At 52.0% G+C, this 15998-nt stretch overlaps 1 protein-coding gene across 1 annotated transcript in view; it reads right to left on the bottom strand.

The window, feature by feature from the left end:
• LRP1 (LDL receptor related protein 1) overlaps nucleotides 1-15998 on the bottom strand; it is a 181398-nt gene that overhangs the window by 127534 nt on the left and 37866 nt on the right. Inside the window, exon 2 of the mRNA XM_032785477.2 lies at nucleotides 12220-12342. Coding sequence (XP_032641368.1) covers nucleotides 12220-12342 — 123 coding nt within the window. The remainder of the gene's footprint in view (nucleotides 1-12219; nucleotides 12343-15998) is intronic.

Raw genomic sequence — 15998 nt, 5'->3', positions numbered from 1 at the left:
GATAGTTTGTGCCAAGCACTCAGCACTTCTAGGGGCAAGGGGAGCTGTTTCTAGGTCCCTCTCGAGCCAAAAATTGTATTTTTCCTCCCTGCTGGTGGCAGCACCCAGGGGAAAACGCCCCTCTGAAAGAGCTAGGATGGCACATCTTATTTTTAGCCTCATCTTGGCATCAGAAGATGGGCAGAGCAGAGAGAATCTATAACAAATAGCTCATAAAACCACTTCCTCATCAGCTCAAGGATTGAAACGCCTTCATTCCAGCAGCATAGCATTGGCTGTGATTAGTACCATGTCCTACCTTAGGGACTGCCCCACCAGCACAGTACCCAACGATCCAGCTCCCCAGAGAGAACTGAAGGCAGACCACCAGGTCCCCTAACCGGATGTGCTGTGCCCTCTCTCTTTCCCCGCAACAGCAACAGGAATCGTGGCCAAGCCACAGCCTCCCATGCACTGCATCAGCATCGCCGCTCCGCTCTGGCACTGGACCTGAGGGGGGAATCCTGCACCAGGAGGAAGAGAATCCAGCGCCTGGAGCGATCTGGGCTCACGAACAAAGCCAGCAAGTAGGACTGACTGCACAGGGAGGCAATCCACCCAGTCAGATGGTGCCATTTTCACCACCAGTTTGCAGAGCACCGTAAACACAGCCGGGTGCTTTACAATCACAGAGGCAGTCCCTGTCCCAGCCAGAGGGGGTACGCGCGAGAACAGCTCAAGGACAGAATAGGGACGGCCATCGATTCAGGAAGCCATGGAGATGTGTCGTGGGAAGAAGGTGCAACGTAGCAGGGAGGGGAAAGGGGACGTGACGTCCCTGTGGAGTGGGACATGCAGGACCTGGAGTTTCCCCGCGCTGACGCACCACTTCTTCTTCACTGCAGATGCACTCGCTAGCTGAGGGGGCATCCGAAAGTCGTCCACTTGAGCTGACGGGCTAGCGACTTCGGCCAGGGCAAGGCCTCTGCCAGCCCCACTCCCTGGGGGAACAGGGTTTGTCCAGGCCAGGGCTCGATCCATGCACCCAGTTAGCAGCAGTGAATGGTGCAGGGAACTTGGGAGAAGGGGCACTGATTTGATTTTCATTTTGTTGTGCTGAGGAGCAGAGCCTCAGGGTGGAACGGGCACTAGGGGAGACGGGGTAGGAGAGGCACAGACACGCACGCCTCCTGTCACAGAGCCAGCCTCCTGCCTGTACTTTTCCTAACCCTGAACGAGACCTGTTCAGCAAACGTCCTAGACAGAGACCTTCGCACATCTCCCTGCCCTCCAGCCTCACTCGCACAGGCTACGAAACAGCCAATCACCACTTGGCGACTTGGCGGGGAATTTCAGACCCAACGCACCAAGCTCCCAGCTCCCAGTAAAACCTAGAAGCCATCAGAAAAGCTCAGGGTGTGACCTACGGAGCCCCACTTCTCTGCCTCACGCGACAGAGGCAGGAGAACATTTCAATACCATGAGGAAACCAGGCCATTGGATCCAGCCAGGAACATGCAGCCCCAACAGTTCTTTGCAGGAACACCCTAGCTTCCAAGGGGGCAACATTTATTCCTGTTTGTTTTGGCTGCAGTGACTTTAAAAGGCTGCCCATTAGGAATGATTCTGTTTATACAGCCTCTCCGGTGTCTATTTGGTCTACTGGGTTAGAACAGGAAGGGGCTGGGAGCTAGGACCCCCTAGCTCTGAAAGGGGAGAGGGGTCTCATGATTAGAACAGAGAACAGGGACCCAGGGCTCCTGGGTCCTGCTCCAAACTCTGCCATTGCTTGTCTGTGCATCTCCGGCTCCTTTCCCTTCTGGAGGATAACGCGGTTTGATTTATAACCATGCAACTCACTAAGTTAAGAGCCTTCTTAACAGCTACTACACAATAGCTTTTGTCTCTAAAGAGAGCTCTGTGTAAATAAAACCACTCTCCTAGGCTCAGAATAATTGCAAATTAAGGGTTAATTAGCCGTGTTTCCAAACAGGTCAAGGGAAGGCACCCAAAGGAAGCACACAGTCCATCAATCAAAACCCATCTCCCTGCCCATTATCCCTGTGGAAAGAGCAGACCAACTACTTTATCACAAATGGGGCAGGATTAATTTACAAGCCACTTTGTTTCCTTTCAACCGCCTTTGCTCGTTAATAAACGAGCCAATTTATTACATGTGACAAGCTTGTGGTACACCCCAAAGGGCTGAATTAGACATGAATTTTTAACCTCAAAAAACCACTTGAAAAGCAGCAATTCTTCCCCCTACAAATGCAGCCTGTAATTGATCTGGCACTGGCCCAAAGACACATACAAACGGGTAAAAGCTACAAGTGAAGAGATAAGAAGAGCACGAAGTGAGGACTGGGGACTTCGCAAGCTACATGGCTGGAGTGTCGGGGACAGGAAGGAACATTCAAATAAAACCCACTTGGGAGACTAGGTTAAAGCCCCAAACCCGATTCTTATGATTTAGTATTCGGATTGCGGCCTAGGGCCCAGGTCAGGCCGCCACTGCGCTAGGAGCTGTACAAACACAACAAAAATAGACAGGAGCTCAGAGCCGAAGGCCTGGCCCGCACACAAGTTTCACGCTGGTGTAAATGTGACGGTGACGATGGTGCATTTTCAATGGAAAGAGCCATCCCGTACAAGGTCTAATGGAGATGCACTTAGACTGGTCTAGCAATGCTTTATCCTGGTCCAGCTCCACTCCCCCCCCTACAGTTAGTGATACCAAGATAAACACTTTTATACTGGTATATCTGTGTCCACACTGGCCCAGGCCGCCTCGGACCAATCGGGAACGTGGAGAGGAAATGCTCCTGCCCTCCAGAACCCTACTGCAGTTTTCAGGGAAAGCTGCAGCCTCATGGCAGCCGCCGCCCATGAACGTAAGCAAGAGACGAAAGCGAGCAGAGAGCCAAGATCTTCCATTTTTGGGTGCTTGCCTGAAGATGCCTTAAAGGTGGCTGAAATTCAGAGGCCACTTTCTGAAAACCAGCCCCTCTGACAGATTCACACTGACTATTCACTGCCCCGCACCTCAAGGGCAGAAACAAACGCATCTCTCCTGACAGGAACTGTCCCTCGGCTCCAGAACAGATAAAAGCAGAGTGCTTCGCATGCACCAGACCCATTTGACCAATGTGTTGGCAGCTAAGTGGGGCTGTGGCATCAACAGGGAAAACTTTCTACACGTGCTGCAGTGTCTCAGGCTGGCCGGGAATCCCGTAGGGAGGTTCTACTACCATTGTGTTGTGTCTCATTAACACATTCCTTTTTGTTATCTGTATTAACAAACGCTCTTATCAGTAGCTCTCAGAGCTCTTTACAGAGGAGGCTGGTAGTCTTATCATCAGAGCTGGGGAAACTGAGGCACGGGAAAGTGACTTGCCCAGGGGTGAAGCCAGGAATCAAACCCAGCTCCCCCGGAGCCAGTCTAGTGTTCTATCCACTAAGCCACACTGCCCCTGCAGCAAGCCTTGGGTAAAATGTTCAAAAGCACCCAAAAGTGATGTAGGCACTTTTAAGTCCCATAAAATTCCAGGGGACTTAGGATCTTTTGAAAATCTGACTCCTCCCTTGCAAAGAAGAGTTGCCCCTGTTTAACTTAAATCAATTAAACCAGTACAATCTCCCATGTGGGGACTCAACGGGGACCACTCCCATGCTCAGAGTTAAGCTCCTGGGGAATACTTAACAGATTTCCCAGCTCTCAGTTAACAGATAGGATTTCATCAGCCCTTGATGCCACAGGAGTCTGATTCTGCAATGCAAATGGTGCTGCCTCCTTGCAGGGTTGTGTCACTCCCTGAGACTGCATTTTGCTTTAACTTTCCACAGTAGGAACAAAGGAGTGTTCTTACACCTGGAAAAGTCTATATAAGGCAGAGGCCTCATCTCCATTTTGTCTTCAATCCTGCTTCTTACCTCTGGAGGGACTTTGCTACGAGCTGAAGCTCTACACAAGGGACTGAATGACCCATCCCAGCGGGGGATGTTCTCCAGAGACTCGATTTGAGCCCGCAGTTCATTCCATCACTGCTACCAGCCTGAACCAAGAACTTTGCCATTACTGTATGTAATTAATGCCATTTAACCAATTCTAGCTCTCATCTCTATCTTTTTCCTTTTATGAATAAACCTTTAGATTTTAGATTCTAAAAAAACAAACAAACCAGGTTTTAAAACAAATCACTCCCCTTGCCAGCAAGATAAGGAGGACATGAGTCAGCTGAAGCCCCCGGTGCCAGACTGGCGTGAGAAAGCCCCTCTGACAATCCCAAAAGATAGGGGCTTCTCAGCCCCCTGCATGTGTTGACAGCTGAGCCGCCGCTCATGCTTGCTCCGTCCGGAGCAGATGTAAAGCAAGCAGGAATCCCTATTAATATCCCCGGGTGCGCGCAAGCAAGGCTGGACCAGGGGCAGGTTGACATGAGGCTGCAGGGCAAAACCTGCAGCCACTTTATACGCAAGGCAGCTAACAAGTGCAACCGGCCGACAGAGCTCCCAGCTGAGCAGAGCCAGACCAGGTCCTCAACTGGGATTTGCACCAGTTTACTTAGGTACATGGTGCGCATGCACATACGCACTCACACACCCACCCCACAGATGTTCTCTCTCACTAAGTGTTTGTAAAACACCGACCACCACAGGACCCTGATTTCAATTGGGGCCCACTCAGGGATGTCTTCTCTGCAGGGTCAGCTCAACGTATAACCTGATTTTTGCCCCTACTCCAACTCCCGTCCGGACACACACATCTCTAGCATACGTGGCAGGTGGGTCAACTGCTGCTGATGCAGGAGTGATGCAGCGAGGATGGATCGGTTTGAGTTACAACTCACCCAAGGCCCGTGCTAATCCCATCGCTCTGCGTGTAGCTGGCCCGCTGCTTTGCAGGGTGACCCTGCTTAGGGTGCGTCTTCACTGGAGGGATGGATCTGTTCTTAACCCACATTAGCTAACTAGGGATAAAACAGCAATGAAGACATGGCAGCTCGGGTTAGCAACTCCAGGCCAACCCCAGGCTCCTCGATGAGCGTGAGCTCAACCTGCTCCCCCAAGTGGCAGAGGCTTCCCTGCTATTTGAACCCACGTTGAGAAGCCACCTTTTCCTTTGCTGCAGTAAAGACACGCCAGTGCGAGCGAGAGCAGAGCTCGTGGAGTAACTTGAGGGCAGCACTTCGACCCCCCCACCCCCCAAACCGTGGCAATGTCCATGAGATGCCACGACACAAATCACAAAGCGGAGACGCAGGAAGCTATTGCAAGGCGTTTTCAAGCTCCAGAGAAGGGCCTTTCCCTGTTCCCCCTGACACTAGGGTTGTTTTATTTATTTATATTGTGATTTAAAGGGCTCCTCCTTATCTTCAGTCAACTTGTAAAATAAACTGAATGGTGCCCACGCCCAGCAATCTTACGCAGCAACTGCGACAAGAGGAATTCAGCAAATCACCTTAAAAAATTTTTTTTTGTACGTACCCCCAAGAGGGCTGAATAAAGGCGTCTATACACATCGAAGCCAGGGGTGTTCCGGGGCTGGAGCACCCAAGGGTAAAAAATGGTAGGTGCTCAGCACCCACCGCCGGGAGCCTCCCCCAATCAGCTCCCGCCTGCTGGCAGCCCCGCAAATCAGCGTCTCCCCGTGTCCCTGCTGCAAACAGCTGTTTTGCGGGGTGCTGGGGAGGAGCAGGGACTCAGGGTACTATAGGGAGGGGGCGGAACTAGGTGGGAAGAGGCGGGGCGGGAAGAGGTGGGTGGGGTGGGGCTTTGGGGTCGAGCACCCTCCAGCACTTTGAAAAAATGGCGTCTCTGTCTCTGTACACAGCTCTGCAGCTGTACTGATCCACCTGCATCACGCCAGCACATCTGGTGAAGGCGCTCTATGCTGATAGGCAGAGCTCTCCCGTTGGCATAACAAACCACCTCCGCAAGCAGCCGAAGCTTTATCTGGGAGAGAAGCTCCCGCACCAACATTGCACTGTGCACACGGACACTTACCTCGGCATAACATATCTCGCTGGTGGGGATGGGAACATTCACACCTCGAGTGACCTAGGTTTTGCCGACTTAGGCTGCAGTGTAGACAGAAGCTAAGTCTTCCCTGGTGGAGGGATGTGGGGGGGAATTAGCTCATGTTTGCACAACCTTTTGAAGACGTAAACAGCTGCGTAATTGCCAAATATTTCCAGTTTGCTACCGGGAGTCAAATTTTTACCTTGATCACTGCAGGAGTGTTAGGACAAGCTAGCTCAGGGTTCATGCTGCCGACAAATCACATGCTAGTCAATAGTATGACACAACCTACAAGTCTCAACCGAGATCCGGGCCCCACTGCGGATGGTGCTGTACAGTGGTGTGCTGTCGAGTGGGGAGATGCATGTAGTGTGGTCCCACAGGCTGCGTCCTGAGTCTAGTACCAGTCAATATTTTCACTGATGAGTTGGACAATGCATGTAAAATTTGTGGATGACATCAAGCTAGAAGGAATTGTGAGCATGTTAGAGGACAGGATTAGAACTCACAAGGACCTTGACAATTTAGAGACTTGGTCTGAAATCAACACGATGAAATGTAATAAAGACAAAAGGAAAATCAAACGCACAAATACAAAGTGGGGAACAACTGGCTAGGCCAGGGGTCGGCAACCTTTCAGAGCTGGTATGCCGAGTCTTCATTTATCCACTGTAATTTAAGGTGTCACGTGCCAGTAATGCATTTTACATTTACAGGGGCCAGTGGACAGAACCCCAGACTGGTAGCGAGGCCGGGTCTCAGCTGCCGGCCCCACTCAGCCTGCTGCCAGCCTGGGGTCCTGGCTGCCGGCCCCTGGCAGTTGGGGTCCCAGCAGCCAGCCCTGCTTAGCCCACTGCTGGCCTGGGGTTCTGCCCATCCCAAACAGCAGTGGGGCAGGTGGCTGGGACCCCGGCTGGCAAGGGGCTTACAGCCAGAACCCCACACCAGCAGCAGGCTGAGCAGGGCCAGCAGCCACCTGGCTGGCAGGGGGCCAGTGGACAGAACCCCAGGCCGGCAGTAGGCTGAGCGGGGCCGGCAGCCAGAACCCCGGGCCAGCAGCAGAGCCCCCCAGCCCAGCAGCAGAGTGCCACTGAAAATCAGCTCGTGTGCCACCTTTGGCACGCGTGCAATAGATTGACTGCCTAGCCCAGGAGTCAGCATACTGTTGAAAATGTCCTGAGCTGACAGTGGATCACAAATTAAATAATAGCCAACAATGTGATGCACTTGTGGGAAAAGGACAATACCCTTCTGGGATGTACTAACAGGAGGGTCATGTAAGACTCGGGAAGTAACTGTCCCGCTCTACTAGGCACTGGTGAGGCCCCAGCTGGAGTCCTGTGTCCGGCGTTGGGTGCTGCGCTTTAAGAAAGATGTGGACAAATTGGAGAGTCAAGCGAAAAGCAACAAAGATGATAAAGGTCGAGAAAACCTGACCTGTGAGGAAAGGGTAAAATAACTGGGCGGTCTAGTCGTGACAAAAGAAGACTCAGGAGCTGACCCCACAACTGTCTTCAACTACGTTAAGGGTGATGGAGTGTTCTCCATGTGCACGGGAGGCAGAACAAGAAGCAATGGGCTTCTACTGCAGCAGGACAGCTCCAGGTTAGATATTAGGAAAACTCTCCAACTCTCGGGGGAGTTAAGCTCTGGAAGCTGAGACCAGTGGTCCCCGTCACTGGAGGCTTTTGGTTGGACAAAGTTCGGTCAGGGATGGCCTAGGTGACCTGTCCCTGCTCGGTGCAGGGGGCTGCACTGGTCCAAAACTGTCTGATTCTACAACAGTCAAAATAGCAAGAAAGAGAAAAGGGGGCGGGAAACAGAGGAACACAGAGAGAGGAAGAAACTTCCCCAAGTTCAGTGCCCGAGCTGGGAACGGGACTTGGGTGTCATGAGTTCCACTCCAGCGCTCTACTTGCTAGACTCTCCTGCCCCTCCTGCTGTGGGGTTATTCATGCCCCCACCCCCGTTTGTCTGAGAGGCAGAGAGAGATGCAGGCTGGAATTTTCATTGATCTCCTGGCTTTGTCCCAGGCGATCCGCTGAGTCAGGGGCAGACTGGCAACAGAACCCCAGAACCCAGTCTTCCGCATCCCAGCCCACACGGCAACCCGCCCCCGTTCCACACAGCCAGTCCTACCCCTATACCCACTTTGCCTGTCGAAAACGCCTTGTCCAAGAGTTACGGGCAGTTTATTCTTGGCTCTTTGTAATTCTGAAAACAATCAGGATATGCTCATCCTAGAAAAAAAAAGAAGAAGGAAGCCACCGAAGATCTGGTTCCTGTTCTTCGCGCCTCTCCGAGAAGTCTCCCAGCTCTCTGGCCAACTGCACAAAGTCTAACCAGTCCTGGGAAGAAACAAGCCTGTTGCTTCTCAGCCAAGCAAATATATCCAGGGGATCCTTGCTAAGCGCAGAGAACAGGCCCCCGGTAGGTCCCTGTCAACGACGGGCTCAGGCTGCAGAGACACGTCTCAATTGACAACCAGAATTTTCTTACGGAAGCTATGGGCCTGATTCTCAGGATCAGATGCCGCTCCATGGCTGGTGTATTCATTCTGCAACAGCTCTGCTCCCAGCCCCCAGCGTGGGGGGCAGGTCAGGGATGTGGCAAGAGCATATGATAGCATGGGTATTCTCAGCCCCCCCGACCCTGGGAAACAGTGTAGAACCTGTTAGAGCAGCCTCGGGGCTGCACTCACTTACACTGGAGCTGAGCGGAATGCGGGGGAGCACAGAGATGGCTGAAAGCCCCTCCCCAACTGCAGAAATGGGAGAGCTGAGATGCAGGGTTGCGAGCTGTCTGCTTGGAGGTGTACCACAGGAGAGCAGCCAGTACTGCTGATAAAGTCCTGCCCCTTTGCCTGCCCTCAGGTGAGGGCATTGTGGAGGCAGGAGTAGGTATCATCTGTGCTCAGCCAAGCTTCTCCAAGTGGGAGCAAAGCTCTGAGGTGTCCAAAGGAGCAGGCTGGCCATATCCAAGGGGGCTGCTGGGAAAGGAGGGGCTGTGGCAGGTTCCCCCAGCGATGCAACACGACAGAGCCATGAGGGGTAAGCGGCAGCCTGACCCCATGGGCCGCACATCTGACACAAGCCGAAGAAAGCTGCAGTGCAGAGCTAGGGCCCTGGCTGGCTCTGGCGAGAGAGAGGTCACAGAACAACACGGCCAGTATCAATCTCTTCACTCATCTAATGCTGCTCGACACCACTTCGGGCTGTGACTGCATCACCCCCCGATGGGTCGGCTCTGTATCGAGCCCTGAGCTACGCCCCCCCACCTGAGCTACACCTTCTGCACCACGACTGCCACAACAACCCAGTGCAGTGGTTGCAGTGAGCACAGGCCCACGGGTGTCGCTCAGGACAGGATCTAAATCGGCTCTGGCCTCTTGTTGATCCCCTGCCACTCTCTCTTTTTCACACAAGTAGGTGTGTTTGTGAACATGAGCACAATTCCAGTTCAGGCAACTGACCTAGAAGTTATAGGTCAGGGAAGGAATGAAACTCTCTGGCCTGGGTTATACAGTAGATGGTAAAGATCCCTTCTTCCCTTAAAACCTATTCATTTCACACTTCCTCAGACTTTCTGGCCTGTTCGGCTGCTGGGGCAGAAAGCCTGGCTGCATCTTGGAGGCGTCTGTCCAACCCTTGCAGATCCTACAGGACGGAAAAAGGGTCTCTCAAAAAAGAAAAATCACCCAGGGTGGTGGGGTGCTTGTGGGTGCGTGGCAGGCTATGGATTTCTCAAGGGCAAACCTAGGCTGGCAAACGAAGGTTCGGGAGAAAGGGGGAGAAAGTTAGTTTCAGGGAGCGCTAGAGGTTACGCTGCATCTGTCCAGATGGATAAAAAAAGCACAGTTAAGGGAGCACAAACAGGGCACATGGAATGTCTACCAGGACGGATGTGTTCCAGCAGCAAGAGCCTCCACGTTTAGCACAGGAATTTTCCAGGGCTGCCGACCGTTTTGAGCCAGACAGCCCGTTCCAGCCTTTTCGTCTTCTCTCCCTCCCATCGGGAGGTGGTTGCGTCACTTTGCCTTAATAAATAACCTGAGTCAAAAGGCCGCTTCGGAAAGACCTTTATTTCAGATGGTGCAGCCAGGAACCGACTTCGGTGCTGGAGGCTAGGAGGATGGAAAGAGCCCAAAGAGCATTTGACATCTGAAACCGAAATCAAAAGGATTTAGGCACCTAACACCCCGCCCCACACTTCAGGCTACTTGAAAAGCCCACCCAGAGTCCTTACAAATTTAAAGAGACTTTACTGGCATGGCAAGTTACACGCACATTTGCTAGAGCATCGGGGGAAGAGACCGACCAGCCCTTGCGGTGTACGACCAGCTCAAGATGGGGCCACCCACTGTGTTTGTGGTTCGATCCCCTTTGTCGCTGAAGATCTATTCTTAACACAGCAGAGCCTGGCTCTCAGCTAGAGCTCTCCAGTGGTAGATCTCAAAGCACTCTATCAATGAGGTACCCATTTTACAGACAGGGAAACCGAGGCAGAGGGGGAGGAAGTGACTTGCCCAAGGTCTCCCAGCAGGCCGGTGATAGACCCAGGAACAGACTCCAGGTCTGCTGAACCCTAGTCCAGCGTGCTATTCACATGCTGCTTCCCCCATGCTGCGTAGGAGGATTGCTACCTCTCTACAAAAAGGCACCACAAAGCTCTGTACGGTGGTGTATACACACACACAGGTAACATATCAGCAACATAAGATCCTCTCCTAGGCGCCCTCCACAAGCCCCTGGTCTTCCTGAACAATCGAGATTTGTTTGTTGTCACTCTCTTTTCTTTCTGTTTCCTTAAGATCCAGCGTTCGCTGGACCAGACAGATATCTGACCGTTCCCATAAAGTCCCCACAGCTCCACGCAGCTGCTCTGCAGCGAGGGGTCCGCCCAGCCTTTGCAGCTGAGGCAAAGGAACTTGATGGACTCAAAAACAAACACACAAATCTGGGAACTGCTATTTTGATTGCCCAGAGGCTGTTCCCAACTCCAGGAAAATCTATCCCTTTTCCCTTCAGTCCCAGCCCTTCCCGCACACAGGCGCTCTGTTACGCCTGCACCCAAAAGGGGCAGATTCCAGTTAACTTGCTGGCTGCAGCAGATTTGCAAGTATATCAAACTCTACCCATTCCCCCGCCCTCCCGCAACACACCCCCTCCCCAGGTCTGCGTCAGCCTCTCTGCTCCAGGGTACTCAGAGCTTGACGCCTCAGAGAGTCCTCCCCTAAGACCAGCACTCCTCCCCAGCTGCAGGAACGGACAGATGCAGCAGACACCAAGGAGCATAACCCCTGTTAGAGTCATCATTGGGGTTTCTACACACACACACACACAAGTGGCTGTCCCTTGCCCAAACACCCCCGTTTTTCACTCCCAGCCTCCCTCACCAGTAAAGCAGCCTGCCAAACATTCCACCTTGCACTTTCTTTGCCAACATCCCCCACTTCTGGGGTGAAGGAAAAGGCTCTACATTGGCCTGGCTCTGTGCCCAGCTAAAATTTTGGGAAGGGGGGAACCCCCAAACACCGAAACAGTGGATTCTAACCAACTCCTCGTGAGCAGCTGAGTCAAACACCAAGATCCATAAGGCCAGGAGTCCAAGCTTCAGGACGCAAGCCTGTGCTGCAAAGAGAGCCACATCACAAACCATGCACCAGATTAGAGAACTATACTTTAAACCCCAGTTCCTTCATCTCTAACACTAACCAGCATTACTTCTGCAACACAAATAATCTAAACGCCAAAGACAACAGTCCCACGAAGAACCAAAAATGAAGGCCCCACGCAGATTATTTAGGCAGGAAGCATACAGTGCTGCGGGGTTCTTTCCTTCCGCGTAAATGGCTCTTGCTAAATCCTCTGTTTCCCATTTCTTTTATTTCCAGTGTGCAGTGATTCCAAAAATAACAGTGTTACAAGGATGTTCAAAGGTATCCGTGAGGCCTCAGGACCCCTCGAAACACAGTGCATTTGAGAAGAATGCTACTGGGGTAGACAGAAGAATGATGGGTCATATAGAATGGACGGTTTATACTTCTAACAACTTCCTGTCACACCTGCACCTATAGATGTGGCAAGTGAACAGTACTATAGAAAGAAAATGAATGAGGGAGGAAACTTTCATGTTCTGCCAGTTCAGGACCCTAGAAGATACATGCAGTAGAAAAATATAAATACAGACACAATTAGCAGGAAAGAAAGTGATACATACATATATCAGGAGATTCATCGGATCCATCGGGACAGTCTTTCTCTCCGTCACACCTCCAGCCCTTAGATATGCACGTAATCTGATCTTTGCATGCAAACTGTTTAGGGCTACATGTCTTCGGTGCTACATAAGAGAAGAAAACAACAGTAACAATAAACATGGTGAGTTTCTTCTCAAGCCAAATTATTTACAAGAAATTCAAGCTGGATTTGATTTGGTTTGGGTTTTTTCTTTTTTAAGTCTCAGCAGAAGTTTTGCATGTAGCATCGGGGTCCGTCTGTCTCACTCCTAAGGAAAGAAGAGGATTTAAACAGAGGTATTAATTACAGGTGCTAGGATCCATGATGTGTTAGCAGATTTTAAAGATCATTTAACTTGGATAAATTAGTGGTTGGGAGCCCAAAGGCGGTTTAATTTTTTTTAGGCTAGATAATGAAAACAAAGTTTAAAAAACCCAGATGAGAGCAAACAGCAAGTCATTTTTTTTTAAATCACAAAGGTAGCACAGCTGGTGAGATTACGCTGGCTTGCGATATTACACACTAGAGCACAATTCACTTTCCAACAAGTCCTTTTTTACACACACTCTTGGTCCCCGGTTCTTGAGACTCCTCAGTTCTATTCCCGGCTCCGCCTCTGACCCACGGTGGGACCTTGCACAAGTCACGTCCCAGCTCTGTGCCTCAGTTTCCCAAGTGTAAAAGGACTCATCCGTACTGCAGTAGCATCCAGAGGCCTCATGTGAGACCATAGCCTATTCTAGTAGGCACCGGGCAGACACCCAGCAAGATGAGACAAAGAGTGGGAGGGAAACTGAGGCACGGCACAGGAAAGTGCCCTGTCCAGTGTCACGCAGCTGGCAGAGGCGGGGATGGAACCCAGGAGCCCAGACTCCCAGTGCAGCACCCCACCCACCAGACCAGACACGCTTCACCATTTTCCCTACCTCTGAGGGGGTTTGAGCTGCTGCGTCGCCACAGCAACAGCAGCCACTGGAGAGCCTAGATAGCTGGGCCTCAAACTCCATCCTTGAGCAAACAGGCCCAGCACGGGGGGATTCAGACACAGCTGGGGCCGGGGATATGGGGAACCCTCTGCTTCCCTTTCCACCGCGCCCCCCAAGGCTCAGAAGCAAACCTGCCCCCGAAGCCTCCCTGCAGCCCGCCCCACACAGACAGTAAAGCAGAGAGTCTCTCTCACCCCCGCCCTCCCACACATACAGAGCCGTGTCACTTTGGGTCCCCTGCACGCCCAGCAGACGGGAATATACGCAGATCCCCCAGCCTCCTATTGTCTTTGAAATCAGAGTTGCATCAGTTTATGGTAGTTTGAGCCCACCCTTAGCACGGCGTCTGAGCCCTCACCATCTACATACGCACACACACACCCAAGGTGGGGGAAATTCCACTGTCCCCATTTTACTGACAGGGACCTGAGGCACAAAGGCCCAGATCCCAGAGGTATTTAGACACCTAATTCAATGGGAGTTCAGTGTCTAAACATCCATGTGACTTCAAATCATGTAGGAAGAGTGGAGACTTGAACCAGGGCTCGGGGTAGGGCCCGGGGTCAGCCAGCGAACGCCCCCAGCCAGCCAGCATGCCGCAGAGAAATCCTTCCACCCCAGCTTTAGAAGATGAACGACCACAACACAGCGGCCTGATACTAGCAAGGAGGGGGAGTGGAGGAGCAGAGCAGACAGCTGGACAGAAATAAATATTTGGGAGCAGCTCGTTAGGTTTCACAGGGAAGTGCCAGGAGATTTCCGGGCGTCTCTGCAGCACTCTGGGGCTGCATATTTCTTCAGGACACTCGATGAGCTCTCACTGGGACCAGTTGTTGATATTTTCAAAGCTTTTAAAGGCATAAGGGACTATTATGATCATCTAGGCTGATTTCTATTAGGACACGAGGGCAGGGGGAGTGTTCTTTTTTTAAAAAAAAAGTTTAGGCGCTACCATGGCAAAGGAACCAAAATTCACTCCATATTCATGCTGGCAGGCTCTCTCTTTCAGAAGAATGTCATGCACAGTGAAAAAGCAGCTCGCTGCTAATTGTCGCCCAGAGACCACAGCTCGGAGCTTTGTTTAAAAATAAATAGACGGCAAAGAGCAGCAGACGGCAAAGAGCAGCAGACAATTAAAAACTCATTTAAATTAATTTTTAAAAAAGAGAGAGTCAGCTAAAATGCTCAGCGCAACGGCTGCAATAAGGAAGGGTCGGTATGTTAAGGCAATAAGGGTTTTGGACTTGGGGCTGCTCTTTGGAGCGAGCTCACAGGAGGGCCAGTCCAGCAGGCTGAAACGCAGAGAGGGAATTGGACCGTCAGTAGGGTGGCTATTTCTCGCCATTTTATAGTGAGTGTGGTGATGTTTGCTGGTTTTCTGGGCGTCCCGGGACCAAGAGAATCTCAGATTTCAGGGAAAAGACAGACTTCAGCACTCCTGGTTGTAGAGAAAAAACAGAAGTGTGACCCAAACAGGCTGTAGGCATATCTGTGCACTGCCTAGGGAGACAGGCTCCTGCTTGCAGGGTGCAAGCGAACATGTTAACAGCAGTGCTGCTCTAAAGCCCACCCATAGGTGCTGGAACTAGGGGCGCTGCCGCACTCCCTGGCTTGAAGTGGTTTCTGTCATATACAAGGTTTAAAGTTTGGTTCAATGGCTCTCAGCACCCACCCCAACCTCATTCTGTAGCCTCATGCAAGGCCCCGGTTCAGTCCCTGGGGCCGGCTGAGACAGCAGCCAGAAAGGCGTGTCTGAGTGCTGACATGGGGGAACAACCTGCATGCCAGCTGAACTAGATCTGGAGGGTCTATTTCCCTCCTGGCCCTGTTGCTAGTGTGGAAGAGATACGGGGCTTTCCTCCTGCACCATATGGCTTCCTCCCTAAATGGGGGAGCAGAGAAGGAGACTGAGGGTGGCACTGGATTCTGGAAGGATTATTGGTTGCAACCAGAGTTAAAAGCACAGGCCTAAGACCCTTCCTCTCATCTGGTATGGACAGCGAGGTCTCTAGGACAGGGACTTACTGTCTCTGTGTGTCCATGCAGCCCCTACGCCAAGGGGCCCTACTCTCGGTTAGGCAGCCTTCCTGATCACTTCTAGGCATCTAGCAGACACCCAGTAATACAAATAACCGTCACGCTCCCTGACCTCGCATGGGGGAAAGAGGGGGTGACTTGGCCCCCATACGGAGTCAGAGGTCCAGCTGGGAACAGAATCAGGGTCTCCCAATCTACCGCCCTTCCCAGCTCTGCCCCAAGCCAGCAGGGACAGGTCACTAGGCTCTTCAGTGCCCCATTCCGAGGGGGATAAACCCCCTCCCAGCTCTAAGGGTTTAGAGTCTTTAAATACTGTTTGTGAAGTGCAATACCCACCCCCGCAGCCTCCATCAACACTGTAACCCTCTCCTAGGCGCCCGCGGCAGGTTTGTACCTAGGTTCTGGAGCTCCTTGCTACAACCCCCAAGAGCCTGGAAAACAGAGCAAGCGGGTCTGTAAGCCAAGTGAATGTTAATGCACATTAACCGTTATCTCCTTCATCCTGCTGTAGCGGAGGTGGGTTTTTAAAACAACAGAGGTGTCCTGCATTGTTAAAGAAAGGAGGCCTGTTCTGGTCCCACAAAGTCGAGGGTTAAAGTGAGACTAACGTGGTCCAGGTCTTGTGCTGGATCCCCTTCCCCTTCCCCTCCCCCTCCCGCATCGGGGTGAGTTTCACCCTCCTACAGCTCCCGCCCCCAGTGCATCTTCCCCTGCACCCGTCTCCATGCCAATTACA

The sequence above is a fragment of the Chelonoidis abingdonii genome, chromosome 26 (genome assembly GCF_003597395.2).
Source record: "Chelonoidis abingdonii isolate Lonesome George chromosome 26, CheloAbing_2.0, whole genome shotgun sequence".
NCBI lineage: Eukaryota > Metazoa > Chordata > Testudines > Testudinidae > Chelonoidis > Chelonoidis abingdonii.
This window is presented reverse-complemented; position numbering and strand designations above follow the sequence as displayed.